General features: G+C 42.4%; 1 protein-coding gene across 2 annotated transcripts in view; it reads left to right on the top strand.

The window, feature by feature from the left end:
- The first annotated feature begins 4,416 nt into the window (after positions 1-4,416).
- The window catches only part of LOC135882696 (uncharacterized), a 185,494-nt gene continuing 165,812 nt past the window's right edge, over positions 4,417-24,098 (top strand). For both annotated transcript variants that reach the window (XM_065409682.1, XM_065409683.1), the window contains exon 1: positions 4,417-4,763. In XM_065409682.1, the coding sequence (XP_065265754.1) occupies positions 4,703-4,763 (61 nt within the window). In that variant the 5' untranslated portion in view covers positions 4,417-4,702. The remainder of the gene's footprint in view (positions 4,764-24,098) is intronic.

The following is a 24,098-nucleotide window of genomic DNA, read 5'->3' as shown; positions in this document are numbered from 1 at the left end:
AATCTCACCTTTGTTTTATTTTAAAAAGCAAGGCTTTAGCTCTTATGGTTAAAAGAAAAAAATCTTGAAAACATGAAACAACTGTACCCAATGCAGTAATTCATGCCTGAATCTGTAGAGAACCTGACACAGTGGCTCTGAGTGGGGTGACCTGCACCCTTCGTTTCTATTCGGTTTTAGCTCAAATGCCCAAAGATTATGATGATTTAAATGTCATCCTTTGTAACTATTTCACTACTACTAACTCCTATAAGGAAGGAAAGAAGAGGATCACAGATCTGCACAGTTTGGTGTAATCAATACTATAAGTGGAAGGAATTTTGGAGAAAGTCTGCTTGCCGATTTTTTTGTTCACTTCCCTCTCCGACCCTCCCAAGTGCTTCCCACTCTTTTGTGTGTGTGTGTGTGTGTGTGTGTGTGTGTGTGAGAGAGAGAGAGAGAGACAGAGACAGAGAGAAAAAGCCACCAGGAAGTGCCCTAGAATGTATCTGAGCCCCAACAAAGGGGAGGCAATCCCAGGAAAGCATGCAAACCCTACATTCCACCAGACACCACCTGCAGATTAGTGAAAACCAGGTCTGTTCAGGTGGTGGTGTGGCTCAAGCAATTCCTTTCTGGCTCTTGTGGCTGCTGCTTCTCCTCTGCTGGAGTCTTAGATAGCCAACAGCGCTTGGGTTACCCTTGTGTCACCTTTTCAAACTCTCTTCCACAACTATGAGGGTTAGAAACTTAATTTTAAAAAAATGAAAACTATGATTCTAATGGCATCCCAGGCCTCTGGGATTCAGGGTCTCAGGGACATTCCTATTGGGTCTGTGCCTTTATTTGTCCTGCCCAATGATGCATCAGAACTCTATTGAAGGGAAGTCAAACCCAAGGAGTCAGCAGAGAGTGCACGACCATATTCCGAACAGTTGCAGAGTCTGTTGTGAGCGGCCTCTCATTCTGGCATCTCAGCTAGGTACAGCTTAGCTTGTAGATAGAGCTTTGGAGAGTACCACCACTCTTCCCCTATAAACACCCCAAATTGAGCGGTAAATATAATGCCTACTATGCTAGGTTTGATTGCAATCCATTGTGGAATTATCTCATCTATTTTCATGAGACTTTTCACCCCAGAAAAATAAATGTCTCTCTCAACAATATTTTTGCTGATTTTTTTTTCTTCCTTTCAGGATGAGGCAAATCCTCCCTCCGGTCTGAGAAATTGGGGGGACTCTCTTGTGGGAGTGGGGGAGCCTCTTCAGGCTACTCCACAGCTGCAATGTCAGTCCCAAGACAGAAGAAGCCCCATAGCTGTAATGTACCTCCCTCTGCAGGTGGGAAATGGCTTGTGGGTGCACATTGTTTAGAGATGCATTAGCCCTGCCTCTCTACTTGTCTCTGGCCTGCACTTGACCCCAAACAGTCCCTCTATAGCCACATGAAAGCATCCCCTGTGCTGCCTCCCAGCATCCCGTTCCTCTCCCAAACCATGGAAACAGACTAGTTCCAGTGCAGAAAAGGTGCAGCATTCCCCCCTATAACACATAAAGCAATTTTCCAGGTATTTCTTTACCACATTAATCTGGAGTCACATGTAGAATCAATGGGCTTGATTCTGATATCACTTATGCTGGTTTTATGCCACTGTAGCTAAGATGAGCGCCTTAGCATCTAGAGGTGTAAAAGACTTATGAAATCCTTGTCAACTTGGGCATATTGTCCATCTGAGTTATTTGTCCAGTATTGCTTTGAATGTCCCAAACAATGAGGGGTGTACCACTTCTCTTGAGATTCTGAGGGTCTCAGTGCTGTCCTTCTCCAAAATGAATTGATCATGATAAATGAAAAAGCAGGTATCTACACCACAGCAGCATTTTTGCCTTTCACTCAGGCTTGTTCCAATATTTATTGACAAGCTAGAAGGCTTTGGGGTTTCTCTATTTTGGTTTTTGCTTATGAATGGTCATTTAAACTGTACAATGGAAGCTTTGCATAAAAGCAGTACACAGAATTATTGCTCTGGAATGTACATGCCTTTGGTGTTACCTGCTTTCGCACAGCTGTAGCCCATTTTAAAGACGCAATTTTTTTTGATAAGAGGGTGACAAATAGTATTTCAGATCCTGAGTGCAGCTGTACAATATGTTATGTTTTAGAGTTTACAGATGAGCCCTTAAAAAGCTTATGGTGTGAGTATGGAAATTTGAAAATATTCCCTAGTCCGTGTCCATCAGAAAACTGCCAACCAACTTGTGCAATAATAATTGCTCCTCTTGAGCTTCTCTAAATTGGCCTGTCAGCTTTTCATCTGTTCTGGGGGAACAGGGCTTCTTCTTTCCCTGACCTTCATTGCTAGATGGAAGGCAGAGTATGCTGCAGATGCCCAATGTCCTGGAGTGCCAGGTGTGGCTCTTATTCTGCCTTGTCTCAGCATCTTTGCAGGTAGCCATGGCCTTGCCATTATAACAGGATCTGCTTTCCTGTGCACCTCTGGCCCTCACCCATGCTGCTAGAGAGCAGTTTGGGAAGAGCACGGGCACCAGGTGACTTTTGGGAGACTGTGAAAGGGATGATGGGTGTTTGAAACCTGCTCCCACAATTCCCCAGGGTGGGAATATGTAATCCCACAATATGCCATGAAAATTGTGCAGAACGATGCAGTGAGCAAAGGACTCTGATATACCTACCCACACTGCACTGTGTTTAAATCAAAGAGAAGAGAAATTGAGATGAGAAATAAGGGGAGCCAGAAGACACTTGCGAAGAACAGTAGTGGATTTCTGCAAGATAAAGCCAGGCCCCCTAGCAGCAAAAGCTCAGGAACAAGGAGGCATGACTGTAGGGCTCTGCTCCATATACAGCCATGGCCCCTCATGGAAAGGAGACCTGCTCATTCTTGTGTGAAGAGAAAGAGGGAACAGCCCACCCCTACAGCCCTAAGTAGCTGATTGCTGAGAGCCTGAGTTCATGATTGAGATCAATGGACTTTGGTTTCAGCACTCACTGTTCAAACGCTTTGTCTCTCAGCCCAGTTTAGTAATCACCACTTTCTTGCCATTTTGCAATCTGGAAACAATCAAACCTGTTCTCTCTTTTAGTGCTATAAAAAGTTAGGAAGGGAAAGAGAATGACAGCACACTCTGTATCAGTGCAGCTTCACTCAAAAGATCAGCAAACTTAGATTTGGGCCTGAACTATAATTCTGGATTCAAATACCCACAAATTTTAGGTGAATTCGGATCTAAGCTCAGATGAAAACTTTATGGCTGTTCCCTACCTCTCATGGGCTGAACCAAAATCTTAAATACCCAAAGTTCACGGAGTTTTGTAAGTTCGGCATTGTATTTAAATGTCCACCTTTCCTTGGTGTGAACATAAGACCAGTTTAAAGTTTCCTATGATTTTTGGGTCTGGTTGTAAACATTTCCCACATGCACCACTTTTATTTATTTTGAGCTTCATAACATGTTGGCTTTCTTGTAACTATGTTGGGACATTTGTGTGAAGTTTTTTTGTTCTTTTAAATCAATAAAATGTACTTTTTTAAAGACAATGGAACACTCAAATTAAGAAGTTTAATAGAGAAGTGTGTCAAGCTGCTGGCTTTTTATTTTAGGGCTGACATGTTAGGCTGTGTCCTCCTAATGATATGAACTAAGAGGCAGAAGGACTGAATACCTAGCAGTGCTAAGTAGCATTTTCTTTTATCTAAAGTCACCGTAAAGAAACTTTCTCCCTGTTGCTGCCTCTTTCTAACTTGTAGCCTTCCATTTCTGTCTGGATTTTTGTAATTAGTTGTTCATTCCAGAAAGACACTTACCAGGAAACCAATTAATTTTGGAAAATAAATTATTTTAGAGGTTTCGCTCATGTGTAATGTCTAAAAAAATTCTGCCCGAAGTAATTACAATATTTTTATGAAGTAATAGTTCTCCAATTTAGCATAATTCTGTACTTGTAGTTAACTCATTATTGCCTCTTCCTCCAGCCATTCCCCTTCGATCAATCAATCAATAAATAAATACAAAAAAACATACTGTAAATTTTGGCACAGACTTATAGTTGCATCATTTTCTTAGAAGTCACGTGCTTTGGATTTCCTCTTGTTTGTGATATACTGAAATGTCTTTCAGATTTTTGTTTATAAAAAAAATTCAGGAAAGCATAATAAAACTTCCTTTACATTTTTTTAAAAATAGCCAATAAATTAGTCTACTGTATCTTATCAAACTGCCACAGAAGTCTATGACTGAACCTTATACCACAAGGTCAGGCATTTACTTAGACAGCTAGATTGGTTAGAGGGAAAGCAGGCTTAACTAAACGTACTTTCAGTTCCTGTTTCCAATTGAGACTCTTCTCTGCCTGGGGCCACGCCCACAGTGAAAGCTCATTGGTCCAGATGCTTCAACTTCCTACACAAACAAACTTCTGCTGTATTGCTAAATTGAAAGAAGCAGCTTGTTGTCATGGTGTATTCTAAAGTCTGGATTCAGGACAGAGGGACAGTATTTTAGTTGCTGATATGTGATGCTGACGCTGTGCTGCATGAAGAAGTTTTCATTTATAAATGTTGGACTTGTGCCCAGACTGCTATGGTAGAATCTGGAAGAAAACACAATAAGGAGAAGAACGTCAGACCAATTTTGCAGGAACATATGTGGGGGGGAAAAGGCTTTAACAAAAGACATTTTTCAAACAGTGAAAGAACTAGACCATGGACAATAGTTATGAATCTTTAAAAATCTATCCTGCGTCAACCACTATTATCCATGCAGGTAACTATGTTCTTCATAATTAAGCTAAAGAATACCTGACTGTATCTACCATAGCCTGTATTTATATCAGGGGAGGAGATGAGGGCAGGGAAATAGGAAATAGAATGAAACTTTACAATTTCAGTGCCTGTTGTTTCAAGTTTATTGTTTTTCTCTTTTAATATTGTTACCAAAAACAGGATCTTGGAGAAAGGGATGGTTATGAAAATGTGTTTGTCTGAAGTGCTTATTCAGGATTGAATAGGAATTTATTATTAGTTCATAGCTTTAGCAAATGTATGATGTTTTGGGTCTGTCCCACAAGAGACAGTGCTGTGTCTGGGTACAAGGTACTGTGAGCGTGTCATAAGCCCATATTCTGCAAGATAAAAGATATAAGAAAGAAGGTGTGCATTTTTGGTACCAGCTGGATGTGTGTGTTTTTGGCCTCAAAGGAGAACTTGGGCTGTTATGGAAAATTACCCAAGGTTAGGATCCGTGAAAGCATGAGGGGTTATAGGTCCTTGATCTCTTAGATTACTCCTTGGTTGTTGGAAGCGGCATTGTCCAAAAAATGAAAGGAAGGGTGGTGGGGGGGAATGGGGGGGGGAACATAAATAAACAAACAGAGCTCCATTTTTTGATCTTCTAGAGTTAAAAAATACAGCAGAATTTGTAACTATGGTAGATTAGTGTTCTGAGATGTTGGGCCAGATTTTCAGTTGGTATAAATGGGTGTAACTGAGCTATGCTGATTTACCCCAGCTGAAAACCTGGCCCATATCTTTTAAAATTTGCCTTGACTACTATTTTGAAATAATAAAAAAAAATCACATGACAACGTCAACGAAGGCAAATTCAACATGTGTACACTTAAAAAGAAGGGCAAAAACAAAGACATAGGACCAGGTATTGCAGCTACTTACACCTCATGCAACCCCATTGACTCTAGTGAGGTTGCACAGCATGGAATTTGGCCTACAATGTATGTATTGCTATAATTATTAATATCTGTAACAGCTGTTTGAGGTCACTGGACATGAGTCAGCACTCCAGAGACAAGTTAGGCAGGTAATATATACCAATCAATATTAATAAAACTTTTGCTTGGCTCTTAAGAATAACAGCTTTGAGGATCCTATTGCCATCAAAATAGGAAATACTAACCTGGTATATACACACAATTTAAAAAATGCAGATAAAATTGAGTAGGATTGTGTTGCCATCCAAGAGCGATCTTGGCAGGGTGGTGATGGGATACGAGAGGAAAGAACAGAACAGTTGGCCATACCTTCGTTTTAGATACCTCAGTTGTTAGCACTAAATTAAACATCATGGATGAAAGCTGCAAATCATGCTTTTGTACAGAGGTGAAATGCTACAGGTGGGAGACAAATGGAGTAAAAAGTGAACCAGGTTTACAATGTGAATAAAAAGCCACCTATCCTCCTTCAAGGATCAATTGGTCATTGTTCCAAGAGCACTTTTTTCCCTTCTTTTTTTAAATGCCATTTTACTTGTTGACTGATACTACATTTTTTGCAGATACTACTTACATGCTTAGGAAATTGTGTCAATTTTCTCCACAAAGGACTGATCCTACAGTCCTAACTCAGGCCAAACTGCCAATGAAGCAAATGGAAATTTAAATAGGAGTTAGGACTGTAGGATTGAACCTATAGGTGAACATTAACACACAACAACAGAGCAGCTAACAGTGCCGCATTGAGATTATATGGTGTTACTTTTGTCCTTAAATCAGGCAAACTTCAGGACTTCCTAACTGGGTAGGTTGGCTATTTCAGATGCTATGGTGGTGAGGACGACACAAGCAGCGAGACCAAGTAGTTAAATCAGATGAATAAACACCCAGAAGTACCCCTCTGGAAAGTAGTATATTATTATTTACCTTTTTGCCAAGCACTGGTGCCATGTTTAGTGCTATACAGATAGAGGAGTATGCAGTGTGGACAGAATATAAGCTTGGCCTCGGCTCCCAGAATTTACAGTCTAAACAGCAAAGGGTTTGTAATGCCAACAGATCCAGAATTGGCCTGGCATACAGGAAATTCTGGATGTGTAGAGCCAGTGTTCACTCCAGCAGAGTGGGCAAGTAGAGGGTTTGACTGAGAGAGACTGGAGTGCACAGGTGCTTTGGCTAGTTCTAGTTTCTGGAAAAGACCCTTAGGGTCAGCAGTGTACAAATTAAATCAACTTCAGGGTGCTCTGTAACCCGTGCCACCGGGCTGAAGTGGACACAGAATATGTGGTGCCATATTGCTGACCCCATGTGTCCAGAACTTAAAAAAAAAAAAATCGTGAAATTGGTTTAAAAATAGAGATTAGAAAAACAATATTTTTGTTTTTTGCCTAATTCTCTTCAATTTGTGTTCAATCATTTTGGACTCTTTAAGTTCAACCCTGATTATACGCTCAGAAAGGCTCTTCGCTACTTGGTGCGGACTGCTCATATCCTTTCCTACCTCATGGGTATGGGGACCTGCCAAGCTATCCTCCTTGCTTTCTACACAAGATAGGCAGCTGCCCACTCACATACTCCCTCCACAGTCCTCTGCCTACCTCTGGCCTGTATTCAGTGCTTCTCATTTACTTGCACTTCTCTTGCTCACTATCACATTCTCCTTCTCTACCATGCCACTTTCCTCTCTATCTTCTCAACCTGCCTCCCTGAATCTGCTTCCTGCTCCCTACATTCCAGACTCCATTTTCGCTCCTCCTTCCTAAATATCCCCTTCCTTTCTGCATCCACAGTCTCATTCCCAATACTTCCACATTCTCCTGTCCTCTACCTGGCCTCCTCGTCTTGGTAATTAAGGGGCTACCATCTTACCTGATGGCAATTTAGTTTCAGCCCCAGTGGAAGCAATGAGAGGGTCCAGATCTCAATGAAACAGAATGGGACAGGATCATGGTCACATATGGAGGAAGGGCAGAAAAGAACTGTGTGAGAAAAACTAATAGAAAGAGCTTGTAAAAGAACAGATGTTACTTTTCTAGAGCAGAGAGGCTGATATTGACGATATCTGTCCGAAATACTTTGTTGATGATAAATTGACATGGCTAAAATGGATAGGTTGTTTTGAGCAGTTTGTGTGGCATCTGGAATTGTCAATAAGAATAATGAGCACCAAGTAAACTGCCTTACGTACACCATGAGAAATGAGTTCGACAACATTCTGATAACTGCAGATTAGAAAAATTTGTATGGTACGCATTTCATTAGGAAATCTGAGGAACTCTGACAGAAGACTTTAGGAACAGGTATCAAAGAAAGGACAGCTACCTCTAGGAGATGTACCAAAACTCTACAGCATTCCTGGAAAATTAATTGTGCCCACCCGGAGCTTCTGAATGCTATAAATATTAGAAAAAGGGTCATTAGGAAATATTATGCAGATCATCAAAGCAGGTGGAGATGATATTCAGTGAAAAAGAATCATAGAAAGAGCAGATGTTTCTTAGTCACCTGACCACTGTGGATATTTTATATACACTTTGGGTGTAAATATCTCCAGATCTGAAAAGTAACATTTTGTATGCATATTACACTCACTTTGCACAAGTGTAAATGGATACAGAAAGTGGAGAATGAGGCCTAAGGTCTTTTGGCAGCTGTACTTGTGGGAGTAGTGTCAGATGGCAGCTGTGGAAATAGGGGTGGGGAAGAATGTGGGATATTTGCTAGTTGGCTCATCCAACAGGGGATATTTATTTGTTCATTAATGTATTTTATGAATATTGTACAGGTTACACAGTAGAGTACTTTGCTGATTATTCTTTGTTCAGGGTTTACAATCCATGACTTGATAGAAAGTGTGCTCTGGAATTGGCAGTGCTCTGCAACTTACTAGAAAGAGATTGGAAAAATAAGCCTTTGCTGAGACAATTATTCAAGTAATACATTATAACTTGTTTTTCCTTTTTTTAATTTATGTATATTTAAAAAAATATTTTTCCAATCTCTTTCTAGTAAGTTGCAGAGCACTGCCAATTCCAGAGCACACTTTCTATATATATATATATATATATATATATATATATATATATATATATATATATATATATATAACAAGACTTCATTATCCCTTTTACATTGCAATGGAAAAACAAGCGTGTAAGGAAAATATAAACACAATTATAAAAAAATAGGAAGAATACTGATGTAATTTTCTATTAAATTTCATAATTTGCAAATTAATCCAATGGTTCAGCTAACATGGTGGGCTAAATTCATCTTGTGTAAATCCATTGAATATGTGCTAACGAGACACTGTCAACTTAAAATTTGACCTAAAATGTAAGTGTGCTATGAAAGCTTTTATAAACCTTAAGCAGATTGAAATGTTTGCAGATTTTAGTTCCACTGAAATGAGCTGCTTTTAAACAAACAAACAAACAAAGTGTCTTGCTAGAACTTCAAACTCTGCAGCACTGAGTTTCTGAAAGTGAAACGGACTACAAACAAAAGTGAAACTGGTGTTGTTTTTCCTTGTCCAATCTCAGAGAAATGGCAAAAGTAAACAGAGAGCTTAAGTGGAAGTCCAATCCTAGTGAGGTAAATAGAAAGGAGCATAAACACTGCCAAATTAAGTGTAAAAATGTAATAAGAAAAGCCAAAAAGGAGTTTGAAGAACAGCTAGCCAAAAACTCAAAAGGTAATAACAAAATGTTTTTTAAGTACATCAGGAGCAGGAAGGCTGCTTAACAACCAGTGGGGCCCCTGGACGATCGAGATACAAAAGGAGCACTTAAAGACGATAAAGTCATTGCGGAGACAATAAATGAATTCTTTGCTTCAGTCTTCACGGCTGAGGATGTTAGGGAGATTCCCAAACCTGAGCCGGCTTTTGTAAGTGACAAATCTGAGGAATTGTCACAGATTGAGGTGTCAATAGAGGAGGTTTTGGAATTAATTGATAAACTTAACAGTAACAAGTCACCGGGACCAGATGGCATTCACCCAAGAGTTCTGAAAGACCTCAAATGTGAAATTGCGGAACTACTAATAATTATGGTTTGTAACCTGTCCTTTAAATCGGCTTCTGTACCCAATGACTGGAAGATAGCTAAAGTAACGCCAATATTTAAAAAAGGCTCTAGAGGTGATCCCAGCAATTACAGACTGGTAAGTCTAACGTCAGTACCGGGCAAATTAGTTGAAACAATTGTAAAGAATAAAATTGTCAGACACATAGAAGAACATAAATTGTTGGGCAAAAGTCAACATGGTTTCTGTAAAGGGAAATCGTGACTTACTAACCTATTAGAGTTCTTTGAAGGGGTCAACAAACATGTGGACAAGGGGGATCCAGTGGACATAGTGTACTTAGATTTCCAGAAAGACTGACAAGGTCCCTCACCAAAGGCTCTTACATAAATTAAGTTGTCATGGGATAAGAGGGAAGATCTTTTCATGGATTGAGAACTGGTTAAAATATAGGGAACAAAGGGTAGGAATAAATGATAAATTTTCAGAATGGAGAGGGGTAACTAGTGGTGTTCTCCAAGGGTCAGTCCTAGGACCAATCCTATTCAACTTATTCATAAATGATCTGGAGAAAGGGGTAAACAGAGAGGTGGCAAAGTTTGCAGATGATACTAAACTGCTCAAGATAGTTAAGACCAAGGCAGACTGTGAAGAACTTCAAAAAGATCTCACAAAACTAAGTGATTGGGCAACAAAATGGCAAATGAAATTTAATGTGGATAAATGTAAAGTAATGCACATTGGGAAAAATAACCCCAACTATACATAGAATATGATGGGGGTTAATTTAGCTACAACTAATCAGGAAAAAGACATCCACGCAGTGTTCAGCTGCAGTCAAAAAAGCAAACAGGATGATAAGAATCATTAAAAAGGGGATAGAGAATAAGACGGAGAATATCTTATTGCCCTTATATAAATCCATGGTACACCCACATCTTGAATACTGTGTACAGATGTTGTCTCCTCATCTCAAAAAAGATATACTGGCATTAGAAAAGGTTCAGAGAAGGTCAATTAAAATGATTAGGGGTTTGGAACGGGTCCCATATGAGGAGAGATTAAAGAGGCTAGGACTTTTCAGCTTGGAAAAGAGGAGACTAAGGGGGGATATGATAGAGGTATATAAAATCATGAGTGATGTGGAGAAAGTGAATAAGAAAAAGTTATTTATTTATTCCCATAATATAAGAACTAGGGGCCACCAAATGAAATTAATGGGCAGCAGGTTTAAAACAAATAAAAGGAAGTTCTTCACACAGCGCACAGTCAACTTGTGGAACTCCTTGCCTGAGGAGAAGGCTAGGACTATAACAGTTTAAAAGAGAACTGGATAAGTTCATGGAGGTTAAGTCCATTAATGGCTATTAGCCAGGACGGGTAACGAATGGTGTCCCTAGCCTCTGTTTGTCAGAGGGTGGTGATGGACGGTAGGAGAGAGATCACTTGATCATTACCTGTTAGGTTTACTCCCTCTGGGGCACCTGGCATTGGCCACTGTCGGAAGACAGGATACTGGGCTGGATGGACCTTTGGTCTGACTAAGTACGGCCATTCTTATGTAAGTAGCCATAAGTAAACTGGATTTAAAAAAATCCATTCACTTACGATATTAAAAGAAGGTGACCTTGATAACATACAGTATGTAGAGAGTCTCCCTGAGTGCCTGCTCCACAATATCCCTCCCTCAACTCAGTGGAAATGCTGATATTCAGCTGCAACAGGGACCTCTTTTGGACCCTACTATGATGAGTGAACTTCAGTCACTTGAACATAGCCTTTTTGAACTGATTAATACACACAGCTTTATCTTATTTATTGTGTCTTCCCCCACTCCTTTTTCGAATGACTCACTGTTAAAGAAAGATTTATTTAAATTCTTCAGTGAAGTTCTCTTCTAATGCAAACCGTGATTCTGCCTCTAGCAGTACGAGATGCAGTAACTCAATAGTCCTAAGATTTCTTTTCTTAATTCTTAAATGTTTCCCTTCCTCCTTCCCTTGTGGGATAGGTGAGAAAAGCAATTGCCTCCAGTGCTTAATGCATCACAACTCAAAAACTCACTCCATCCTTGTAATTTTGAATCCCAGCCCAGCTGGTGGTTCCTGGATTTCAGACTCTGAATATGAGTTCAGCACTTTTAAATCAATCACTCTGAACAGTATTTCTGTCAAGGAGAAACCTTTTCTCTTTTTTTGGGCGGGGGGCGGGGGGGGGAGGCAGGAAGGCTTTCTTTATTTTCCGAGGCAGGCCCTGAGAAGTGAACACACTCATAAATGTATCCAGTATGTAGAGAAATATTAAATCATATATAATTCTTTCCATTTATTTAGAGTGATTGTTCTATTCCTCTTGTCTCTCAATCCAAGGAAGCTTTCTGTACTTCACTGGATTTGCAAATAGCTCTGCTTTTTCCATTTATTTGTGTTTCCATATCGATGAAAACACTTCAGAATGTTTTAGTAATTAATAGACTGATTATATGGAGCATTGCCCTCTCTGCAGAATCAGTAGAGCTCAACTGTATACACTCTATACAGATATTAGCTAAAGAAGATTCTCCCTTTTTTCACGTGGATCGGGTCTGCACTTTTTGGAGCAGAAGGCTTTGAGTTGTATTCTGGTTGTCACCATGATGTTCTGAGAGTGCAGCTCTGAAGTCCTAGGTGGACAATTACTCTTTAAAAAATGGAATCCTCCTGAGTTGGATCATGTTATCTTTTGGACTTAAAAAAAATCCACCCATTTATGAAAATATGTTATGAAGTGATTCACTTTTGTTAATGGTCCTTAGCAATCCTCCTTCTCCTTCCTCAGTATCATGTTGCACCAACCTTAGTTGGGCCCAAAAAACTGGTTGTGACTTGCTACACAGCTTACCAACAGTTTCTAGTTTGTTCCACAGCGATCCTTGGACCACATGCTCCCTTCTCCCACAGCCTCAGCACATATCCTATGGTGCCATCTTCCTCTGAGAAGTCAGATTAATCAGAGAATTAAGTTCAGGTTTCTTGCATTGTAGTGCAGACAGAATCATTGAGGGAGGTCTGCAGAAAAACTTGAATCAGGCATTTTTAAAGTTAATTATGTATGGACAGTTATTTTCTTTATAGTTTAATATTTAAATTTATAAATGCATCATGTCAAAGTAAATATTATAAATGTCATGAACATGGACTGGATCTAACATTTTAAAGGTGTTTTATGCATGTTAACTTGGTTTATATTTGCAGAACCTTTTACAAAAGATACAAGAAATACATGAAAGTGTGTTGTGATATAAAGACATTATTGGAATGAGTTTGGGGTAGTTGCTTTACTCACAATGAGTAGAGCTGGTTGAAAAATAGACATTTTCATGAAAAACTTTGAAATTTCAAATTTGTTTTCATGATGAAGTATTCAAAATGGACCCAAGATTTTTGAAAACAAAAAGATCTGAAATGATCTCCGGGGAATTTTTTAATTAAAAATGTTAGCGAGACATTTATCAAAATGTTTCACTATGGAAAATCATAACCATTTTGATAACACTGACAATTTTTTATGAAAAATGTTTTTTGTGTTTTTAAAATAAGGTACTTTTGAACAGCAACAAAAAAATGTTCAGAAAATTTCAACCAGCTTTATTCACAAGTGGTGAATTCCTGAGTTAGAGCTATTGGGTACTGATCACATTTGAAAAAAATGGCAGCTTATTTTAGTTGCCTCTATGTATTCACTTGGGTGAAACTCTGAGCTGCACCTTTAAGGTTATGTCTACATTATACACACACTTAACGCTGCCAAAAGTGATGTGTAGCTACATGCCAGAATGAAAAACATACTGTGTCCACACTGTGGAGTGTAGCTACACATATCAGTGAAAGGCTCTGATAGAGGGGAGACAAGTAGGGAAAGGCTTCACTGCTCCCCGCTGCCAGAGCCTTTCACTGCGGCGAGGAAAGGCTCTGTCGGTGGGGAGGCAACAGAGAAAAGGCTCAGCCTTTTCCCCCCTCCTGCCTCCGCTGCCACCAGAACCTTTCTCCAGTCCTGGAGACTTTTCTTTTTCTTCCGAAGTGTTTCTCTATCACGGCCGCCCGGGGGGTGGGGGGGGCAAGTGGGGCAATTTGCCCCAGGCCCCTGGCCCCAGAGGGGCCCCCACAAGAATTCTATAGTATTCTACAGTATTGCAACTTTTTTTTATAGAAGGGGCCTGTAGTGGGGTGGTTACCCCGCTCCTGCCCTGAAGGGCTTAAAACAGCCCTGGGGGAAGGTTGTGGCTGGGAGCTGCTAAGCTGGGCTGATTGGGAAGCAGCTGCAGCTGGGCCACACCCCAATCAGGCCTCAGCTGGTTCTATATAAAAAGGCTGTGAGCCAGAGGCCAAGCAGTCTTTCTTTGCACTTAGAGGGAGAAGGGCCTGGTTGCAGGGAGCTAGAGACAGAGTACCTGAGTGGAGCAGGGCTGGGGATAGGTTGAGGAGCTGGGGAGCTCCAACCTGGAAAGCCCCAGGCTGTGGCCTAGTAGGAGGCCAAGGGGTACTGGGGGTTGCAGAGGGCAGCCCAGGGGTAGGACAAGGCAGCAGGTCCAAACCCAACCTTGCCTGTGATGAGTGGCCTATACTGCAGTCTGCCCTAGGGTGTGGGGCTAGATGATGACTGGCAGTAGCCTGATACTGAGGTGAGGTGGGAATAGTGGGTGGGGGTTCCCTGGGGAGGGAGACCCTAAGACTGAGGGGGGCAGCACCCCAGGTACAAGGGTACCGGGGTCCTGGGAGGGACACAAGGCCAGTGACAGGCGGATCACTGGCCTGCAGAGGGCGCTCCTGGGTCAATGAGCTAATTCCCGGAAGTCACCAGCAGGAGATGCGGCAGGGGTGAGTCCGCTCCTCTACAGGGCCCCCGAAATTGCTTTGCCCCAGGCCCCCTGAATCCTCTGGGCGGCCCTGTTCCCTGAAGTGGGGAAGGGTTCCAGCAGCAGGAACCTGACAGCCTTTTCCTCACTGCTGGAGTCTTTCCCTGCAGTGGGGAAGGGCTCCAGAAATGGGGAGCTGCCAGACCCTTTTCCCACTGCTGGAGTGTTTTCCTGCAGTGTGGCAAGGCTCCAGCAGTGGGAGGCAGTGTGACCCTACACTGCTCAAAATAGCAGTGTAGAGGGGAGGCATGGGCTTGGTCCAATAGAGAACATGTAGGGCAGGGGTCGGCAACGTGCGGCTCGCCAGGGTAAGCACCCTGGCGGGCCGGGCCAGTTTTATTTACCTGCTGACACGGCAGGTTCGGCCGATCGTGGCCCCCACTGGCCGCGGTTCGCCGTCCCGGGCCAATGGGGGCGGCGAGAAGCCGCGGCCAGCACATCGCTCGCCTGCGCCGCTTCTCGCCGCCCCCATTGGCCCGGGACGGCGAACTGCGGCCAGTGGGGGCCGCGATCGGCTGAACCTGCCGTGTCAGCAGGTAAATAAAACTGGCCCGGCCCGCCAGGGTACTGGCCCGGCCCGCCAGGGTGCTTACCCTGGCGAGCCGCGTGCCGAACGTTGCCGACCCCTGATGTAGGGTATGTATTCCACAGCTTTCAAGTGTATCTTCACTGGCTTAATCCATGCCTCCCTGTCTACACTGCTATTTATACCTGTGCTAGGGGGGCTATGCATGTATGTACACTGCACGCTTCCAAAAGAATCCTATGGCGTAGACACATGCTAAGAGGCACAGCACAAAACCGATTATCTAGGGGAGAAGGAGCTATGGCATCTTTAAACCACTTTTACGCCCTCCCAATTCTAGGCTGCTGCACAGCTTCTGGCATAATTTAGACAGCCCAGAGTGCCTGATTATGGGACACAGTGCTGCCCAGAATCTCCTCAGTGCTACGTGCTTCATCCCTGCCCTTGACACACCCTTCCTGTCTCCAGCCCTGATGTTGGTATGTCCCCTATGCATACCAGGTCTTGTGAGGGGTTCCTTGGTAGGCAGTCTCATCCCTTTGACTTTTGATTCCCATTTTTTAAAACGGCCATATATTTTGTGTTGCAACAAATGAAATGTAGTCACATGGATTGTCTTCTGCATCACAACAGTTGGGTGCGTGGAGGGCAATCCATCAAAAATAGAGGTGTTTTTATTCACCCTCTTCCTTCCACTCATTTACCTTGACTGTCTCCTTCTTAGTTCTTGTCTTCTCTTCCTTTAGAATTCCCTGTAGCGGTAGAGTACAGATTAGCAGGGCCGGCTCCAGGGTTTTTGCCGTCCCAAGCAGCGGGGGGGGGGGGGGGGGGAAAGCCGCGATCGGTGGCAGCTCCACCGCGCCGCTTTCTTCTTCGGCGGCAATTCGGCGGCAGGTCCTTCCCTCGGAGAGGGACTGAGGGACCCGCTGCTGAAGAGGCCGACGTGCCGCCCCTTCCCCTTGACCGCCCCAAGCACCTGCTTGCTGGGCTGGTGCCTAGAGCCGGCCCTGCAGATTAGGCAGTCTCTAAGGCTGTCTGCTCTGCTTTGAGGGTAACTATTAGGGATGCTCAGAGAATCACGTTCAAGGGCTTTCTCTGCCAGAGCATGAGGAGAATGCTATTCCCATAGCCAGGCTGTCGACTGCTGGAGGCTAGAAAAAGGAGCTGAATCTGCAAACTGACTTCTTGAGCCCCTCTAAAAGCAAACTTCCAAAAGCACCTGCTTTACCCTGTTGACTTATGTTGAAACCAGTATATTCCAGGCAGGAGGGGAGAAGGGGGCCAAAAAAAGAAATCCTTAGTCAGAGGCAGGTTTCTAAAGGTTGAAAGTTAGTACCCTTATGCATTATGCTGTTTTAATAACTGAAAGGGAAAGTATTTAAAACAGAGCTCTTAAATGTCTAAGCTGGGTGCGGAAGAATGTTTTTCCCCAGTTGGGCCCCTTACCATATGTACAGTATTATTACTGTAACTGTATTGTACTATGAATGATTTATGTAGTGATTTATCCCCTCTACCATGACTGTCACCAATATCTATTATCAGCTCATATTCAACCCTTTTACAATGCCAATATATGTAACTTTGTATGCTGCTGCATTACTTGCTTTTTAAGCAATAAGATACTACAGGGTGTGCATTATTGGCCACTAGAGCATGCCTCCATGTGTTCATTAAGCACAAGTCTGGAGACAAAGCGCTCACCCGCTGTAGGAGCATGATTTAAGGCCAGTCGTGTGTACCCAAAATCATTTTATTGTGATTATAAAGTGAACATTGTCAATTTTAAAATGTTTTTAAATGAAAGTTTGGTCTGTATCAAACTAATCTTGTTATGAAAAGCAGGCAGGAAAAGGAAAATGGGGGAGGGGGAATGAAACTTATTTTGGTGCCATTTTTAACCGTTTCAGATGCTATAGGTTTTTGCCTAAAGAAGCTACCAAAAACCTGTAAGTGTCATTTCTTGCTTTCATAGCTGGTGCTGCTTTGAAGTCTAGTCCTGTTACTTGTGATCCAGTGGCTGCTCCTCTCAATACTGCTTCTCTAGCAAATGGGCCATTTTGAACTTTCATTTTCTGTTAAAATTAAATCAGGGGAACTCGACAACTCAAGACTGGTGTTTTTTTAAAAAAAAAGTCATTATACCAAATTCAGCCCATTTTTGTTAGTAACCAAAGTTTATTTCCCCCCCATCTGATGGCTGTTTGGTTTGATGGCCTATATTAAATGAGTTGGTAGTGTCAGTCCAATTCCTACTGTACTGAACTGACAGAAACCGAACTATCCTCTCTCCACAAGAAATTGTCACTCTTAGGAGTTTAGGCACATTTCTGGGACAGTTTGGGGAAACTTACCCAGAGGCAGCGCATACTGTACCTGTTCCAGGGATAACAGAGGATTCATTCTGCAGGGTGGCCAATTCAACAATAAATTCACTTAAAGAGAGGGAAGAGTGGTTCCAGAGTGTTTAATACTCTCAGTTTCTATCAAAAAAATACATTGGAAGATCAAAACAGCTCAGCTGCCAGTGAAATGAGATAAAAATGGCATTTGGGCAGATAGACTTCAAAATGTCCTGCTCCTGCTTCTTTATTTCTTCAGTGGTTTAGACCTGACTGGCACTTCCAGTGCAGTTTTTCTGATGGCTGGGCTGTTTTTTCTTTTTCAGCCTCTTTTTTTTATTATTATTATTAAGGAGAAAGGGAGAGGAGAGGAGTAATAAGGGCATCTGATGTGTCCTTTGTAATAAGTTGGGAAAGATCCTAAAAACCCACCTGCCAAAAGAAGTCTGTTCAAAGTGGTAGAGGGAAGGCACTAAGGAATGATTCTATATAGAAAGTGATCCAAGTGGTGATCCAAGGCATTAGAAGATAATTGAGTAACCTTAACATGAATAAAATATACTTATCAGTTTTCCAGTGATTATGCATCTCCTGCATTGTTGTAGTGAAATAAAATACAGTATTTTATTTCATTATATGGAAACCTTGGACCCCCTATTGGCATCATATTCCCCTGGGGTCTTCAGAATGAGGACGTGCCTTTGGCGATACAATCTTCAGTTCCAACCAACACTGCAGCAGCATCTCAGTGGTGGATCTACAGGATTCTCTCTCTCTCTGCAGTTGGAAGATGTAGGACAGGGGTTGGGCTCCTCTGGATTCTACCTCCCAAATCTATTGGTAAAAACCCTGGAAGTTAACCCACTCTACCTTGTCACTTGGTAATATGGAGCACCTCTTTTAGCAGGTCCCACAGGTAGCTGAGGTGGATGAGTTGCTTGCAGTGTGGCTCCAATGTAGGTATTTGGAAAAAAGATAAGAGCTATTGGATCCAGTGCAGAGGCCCTCCATGTAGATGGCCCTGTATCTCTGGTACATACTGAGATTCTTGTGGGTCCCATGATATCTGCAAGTCCTGGGGGTTAGATCTTTGTCTTTCAAACACTGCCGCAAATGGAAGAATTCTTAAGAAACTTGGCAAGTTTCTTCTTCCCCTTTGTAGGTTATTCTCATGTTGGGGAGAACGGAGCCCTAAAATGGCACCAGTGGTCACCACTATAATTTTTTTTTACAGTCCTACAGACATGTATGTATGTACAGCAACGTAAACTTGATTTGGAAGAAAATAGATTTAAAAAGTAGAAGGTATCCTAAAGATTTGTTTCTTGTTTTATTACTGGCATCTGGATATGAAAGGACATAATTTAGGTGGCTAGATCTAACTGGCATTTTTGATGTACTCTATATACTTATACCCACACCCCAATAACCGCCTCTCATACTGCACCCCCGTTCCAGACTTATGTATATCATATGTTACTATACTTATCTTGATCCCAGTTGGTCTTAAATTTATTACTGATGCTTACAGTTTTTTTGTTTTAGCTATCTGTGCATGTTAAACATAGGATCCTAGCAAAATGTCATTGGTGAAAACATGCTACTTCCTTATACCCTCATAGTTTCTTCCAGATTTATAACTGCTTTATTACTGCACAGATACACATTTGCAGTCTCACCCATTGCTAAATGGTATAGCAGAAAAGTTGTGGTGGTGGGTTTTTTTGTTTTTTGTTTTAAAGTGAGGCCTGCAAGAACAGAGACAGCTGCCAATGTGTCTCAGTCCAAGCTTGTCCACAGGAAGTGGCAGAAGGGGGACTCTGACTGGCTTCATGTGGAACTGGTGGTGTCTTCTTAGCCCTCCCCCATAGGGAGATGGTCATAGGTGTCCAGCAGTAAACAGTCCGTGTCCGTTTCCAGCCATGCCTTATGTGCCCAGAGGCTGTAAAAGTAGGAGGAAGAGGTGCTTCTGGGGATTTCATGCTCTCTGCTGGTGTCCATGCCCTTGGTGGGGTTTGAGGAGAGCAGGCTGTGGCCCTGGCTGGACTGCTCTTACCCCTTGCTCCAGTGATGAAGCCATGAAGCTGCTGCTGGTGTAATTTGACTCTTAGGGAAATAGTCTGTTTCTCCCTTAGCTTGTGTAGGCAGGGAAAGTGGGCTGCTGTTCAACCTTTGTGCTTCTTACACGTGCTCTCCACCACTGGTATCATAACCTAGGACCATCTCTCCTCCCTGCCCCCTGGGGTTACCAGCCCTCCAGGATTGTCCTGGAGACTCCAAAAATTAAAGATTAATCTTTAACTAAAGATTGTCATGTGATAATTCCTCCAGGAATAAATCCAACCAAAACTGGCAACCCTGCCCCAATGGTGCAGCAGCCTGGTTCCCAGGTGCTGGCCTTACCCATGGGAGAATTTGTCCTCTATGTTCCTACCATGGTGAGTAACTCATTGCCCACTCCCACATTCAGGGAGAACGGATGAGGGCACTTGTATACCAAGATAAGTACCTTACGCATGGTTAAGGCAGACAGAACTCTATATCGACTGTAAGATCAATCCTTTAGGGAGTGACAGCAGTGATCTGTCACAATGAAACATAAAAGCCTGCTACTTTACTTATTGTTAATCGGGGGTGTGCTGTATATTGTGTCGTCATGTGCTCATTTTACATTCATTACTGGGCTACACCCTAAGATTACTCATGAATATCAGCTAGTGCGCAACAGGGCTGCCTGCATTCACGTTGTTTCCTGCATTGAGCACATTACACTGTGATCTGGTATTGGCTTCCATTTTGTTCATAGGGGAATCATAGAATATCAGGGTTGGAAGGGACCTCAGGAGGTCATCCAATCCAACCCCCTGCTCAAAGCAGGAGCAAACCCCAGACAGATTTTTGCCCCAGATCCCTAAATGGCCCCCTCAAGGATTGAACTCACAACCCTGGGTTTAGCAAGTCAATGCTCAAACCACTGAGCTATCCCTCCCGCCCTGTAAAGTGTTGTTTTTAACCTTACACTGTAAGTGGCTTTGTTCCTGACTGCCTCTCCATATGTAATTTCACAACAATTGAAATCAGCTGAGGTGCAGCAAGCTATCAATTTAACTGGGATAGAGCTTGTAACAGGTCATTATCAGGTAAAAGTCCTCAGCAAAGGTCCTCCTACAGAGCTAAATGTAAAACCCATCTTTTCATCCATGCTTTCCTGTAGAAGCACCCTCACTTTCATACTTAGATGTCTGCCAAACCCTAAAACCAAGCCTACTTCTTGTTAGCAGAGAAGGGTGAGACATATTAATGTTAGCCCTTTTACTTGTGGAAGGCACTCAGACACTATAGTGACAGGCACTATGTAAGAATCTAGATCAGGGGTTGGCAACGTTTGGCACGCGGCTCGCCAGGGTAAGCAGCGCAGGCGAGCGATGTGCTGGCCGCGGCTTCCCGCCACCCCCATTGGCCCGGGACGGCGAACCGCGGCCAGTGGGGGCCGCGATCGGCCGAACCTGCCGCGTCGGCAGGTAAATAAACTGGCCCGGCCCGCCAGGGTGCTTACCTTGGCAAGCCGCGTGCCAAACGTTGCCAACCCCTGATCTAGATGCATATGCAGCAGGAAGATTTGTGATAGGGCATAATCAGAGAACAGTCCTTGAATCTGGAAATGACTCTCTGGCCTCTGGGATCAGGAGAGTCCAGACTTGTTGACCTTATGGGCTCAATGCATGGCCTATTTATTTCCCTGGCTTTTTTTGATGAGGTGGGCCAACTGAAGTAGAACTGTTTTGAAGGGGGGAGATTTTAGTTATGGTGGTTTGAGGGTTTAGTGAATATCAGTCCATTAGAACTTAGCATGATTATTTAATAAAAATTGCACGGGCACCTATAATTTGGGATTAAGTCTCTTTGGTAAAGCAAAGCAAATAAAAACAATTACAGTAATTAAAGTTGTAGGGTTGGTTTCTGTATGAATGACACTGACACTCAGTCTTTGCTCATGGAGGTGGGTGGAGGTAGACAGAAGGCTGTTTGCATATTGATAGGGCAGGATGCAGCTGGGAGGAAGCTAGAAATTCTGTCATAGGGCCTGCAAACAATCTAGTGACATCAAATGGATGCCAGTGCTTGCCTGAAATCAGTAACAGGGAGATAATGGAAGGAAGATGAAATAAGGAAAAAAGAGTACTATCCATTTTTTCAGCATGCTGCCCTTTCTTTGACACATACCAGTTTCCTGTGTGTGTGTATGTGTGCGCACGCGTTTTTAGCCTACTTAGTTGTGTGTCAGCTTCTTACCAAACCCCGGAAAGCACCCCCTTGGCTGGCCTCATTTTTTAACTCAGTAACTTATTACGGTAAAGTTGTAGTTAATAGTTTCTGGAAAGATGATAGCAGTCTGTCTTTAAATGTACACACTTTGGGCTAAATGTTGAGAAATCACAGGTATGTAATGCAAATCCTGGGTGTGCCAGCCAAGCCTGTAGAAAAAAAGCTCGTTAGGATTAATCTCTGGCTGGGTGACTAATGCAAAGGGAATGAGTTACTTTCCTCCCCGAGACTGCAGAGATTTTGACATAGCTTTCAAAGGGGTTCTACTGGAATGTAGCTGGTCACTTTGTGCAGTTAGGTATGTTATCTGGTGCAGAAACCCTTGCTTTAGACCTCAGAATAGCATAGTAAATTAGAGACACACACAACAGCACATTCCATACCAGGGCTTAAAACAAAACCTCACACCCAGTTTGGACTAACTGAGTTATGTAATTATCCAACATACTTTAAGAGCATTAAGAGCAGCAGCATATGAGAGCTGTCTTACCTCCTGTTTTGTTTCTAGAGCTTTGCCAGATTTTTATGTTTGAAGATCCATGAGTATGAAGTGATGCATTTGTTATATCCCATCTCAACCTTGTTTCCACAGTGACTTCCACATGTAATATTAGCAAAATGACTTGCTGCCCTAGCTTACTAATGCCATGCATATGTTAGTAAGGAGTAGCTGAAGAAGTGTCATTTTATTGATTGATCTATGCAGTCTTTCTTGGGTAGAATACTACTCACTGCAAAAGTTTGTATAAAACAATAGGATTATTTTTTTATGTTTTTTGATTTTTGTTGTTGTTGCAAGTGTTGTAAACAGCTATTAGCAGTCAAAATTATCAATGGTATGTAATTGTTAGCCCCATAAAAAGAAAAATAAATGGCGGTCTTATCAATAAACTACATAGAACGGACTGACACACAGAAAATTTCACCATAACGTATGGTATTTCATCACGTTGCACTGCATTCCAAGTAATTTACCATTGCAGTTGTTGTTTCAGATTGAAAATCTTTATTTTTTCCTATGTCCACAAATTTTTTTTTTTAAATTTCATCTGTATTACATATTTTATTGTAGGTATTTTATCAGTCTTGGTGAGGATATTAGCAGAGCCTTCTAAAACTCTTGCCAATTTTCAAAGAGAATTAACAGAAAGGGTAGATTTTCCTGATAATCCTTTTAAAATTAAAATATAACACCAAAACATTGTTTAAGTGACATTGAGGGTCTGACCTAAACCAACTAAAGCTGGGAAATTCAAAGTGAACAGCTGACACTCTCTGGTTAAGTGCTCATTGTGCTTATGTATTGAAGCCAGAGGCTGGGAAACCTCAAAAGATTCAGAGGTCAGTTCAGATAATATCCAAACTTTTGGATGCTTATCTCAACCCCGTTAGTCTGGAGAATGGGCTAGAAATCTTCAGGATCAGGCTTTCTTGTGAGAAATGCAGCATTTCCTCATTGATCCGAACATGGCGGCAAAATGAGGACTGACATGCATAAAATTCATTCATGTAACAGGCCACAACTTTTAGTAAACTTAAACTCAGGGAACAGGTACTATGCGCCCATCACCCATACTCTCCTATACCAGGCAATAGGTGGTTCCAATGTGGGGTTTATACGGCTCCTACCATATCATCCGTAACTCTGGGTGGCTCAACTCAGCTCACTCAAGAGTCCTACCCTTCCATGCTTTCTACAAGGGAAACAGAGGATGCAGAAGTGTGGGGACCTCACACTGCGAGGGCCACAAGAGCTCAGTCTTTCCCATGAGCCCATCAGCAAAATCACTGGCCTTTTGCCTCAGCAAGCCCTTCATTTTATCTTTTTAACTGCACTGGAAACTGGCTGCAAGTTGTGACAAATTAACATCACAACCAAGTAACTTAGGTATTAAGCACATTTCTGCTTAACCTACTGTGGCTCAAATGTGCTGCAAAGAAGGTGAAAAGTCTTCCCAGGCCTCTGCCAATTGACTGTATGGCAGAAAAAATTTCTTTGTCCCCCAAGCAGGCAATTAGCTAGACCTTCAGCATCTGCAAGGCCGGATTCCCATGCCTAGTTTAGACTCCAGATGGTCCATGCTCTGCACCCCCATTGAGGTGGGTGGGAGGAATTTTTGATCAATTCATGATGAGCATAACTCTGCTTGCACTAAGTAGTTGTGCTTCCTTCCCCGCTTACCAGTAAAAAAGCGAGTTGTTACACAAAATATTTTTAACCAATAGAAAGGGACCTGAGCCACAAAGTTGTGATCAATGC

This window comes from Emys orbicularis, chromosome 8 (assembly GCF_028017835.1).
Source record: "Emys orbicularis isolate rEmyOrb1 chromosome 8, rEmyOrb1.hap1, whole genome shotgun sequence".
NCBI lineage: Eukaryota > Metazoa > Chordata > Testudines > Emydidae > Emys > Emys orbicularis.
The sequence above is the reverse complement of the archived record's forward strand: the minus strand, read 5'-3'. Positions and strand labels throughout refer to the sequence as shown.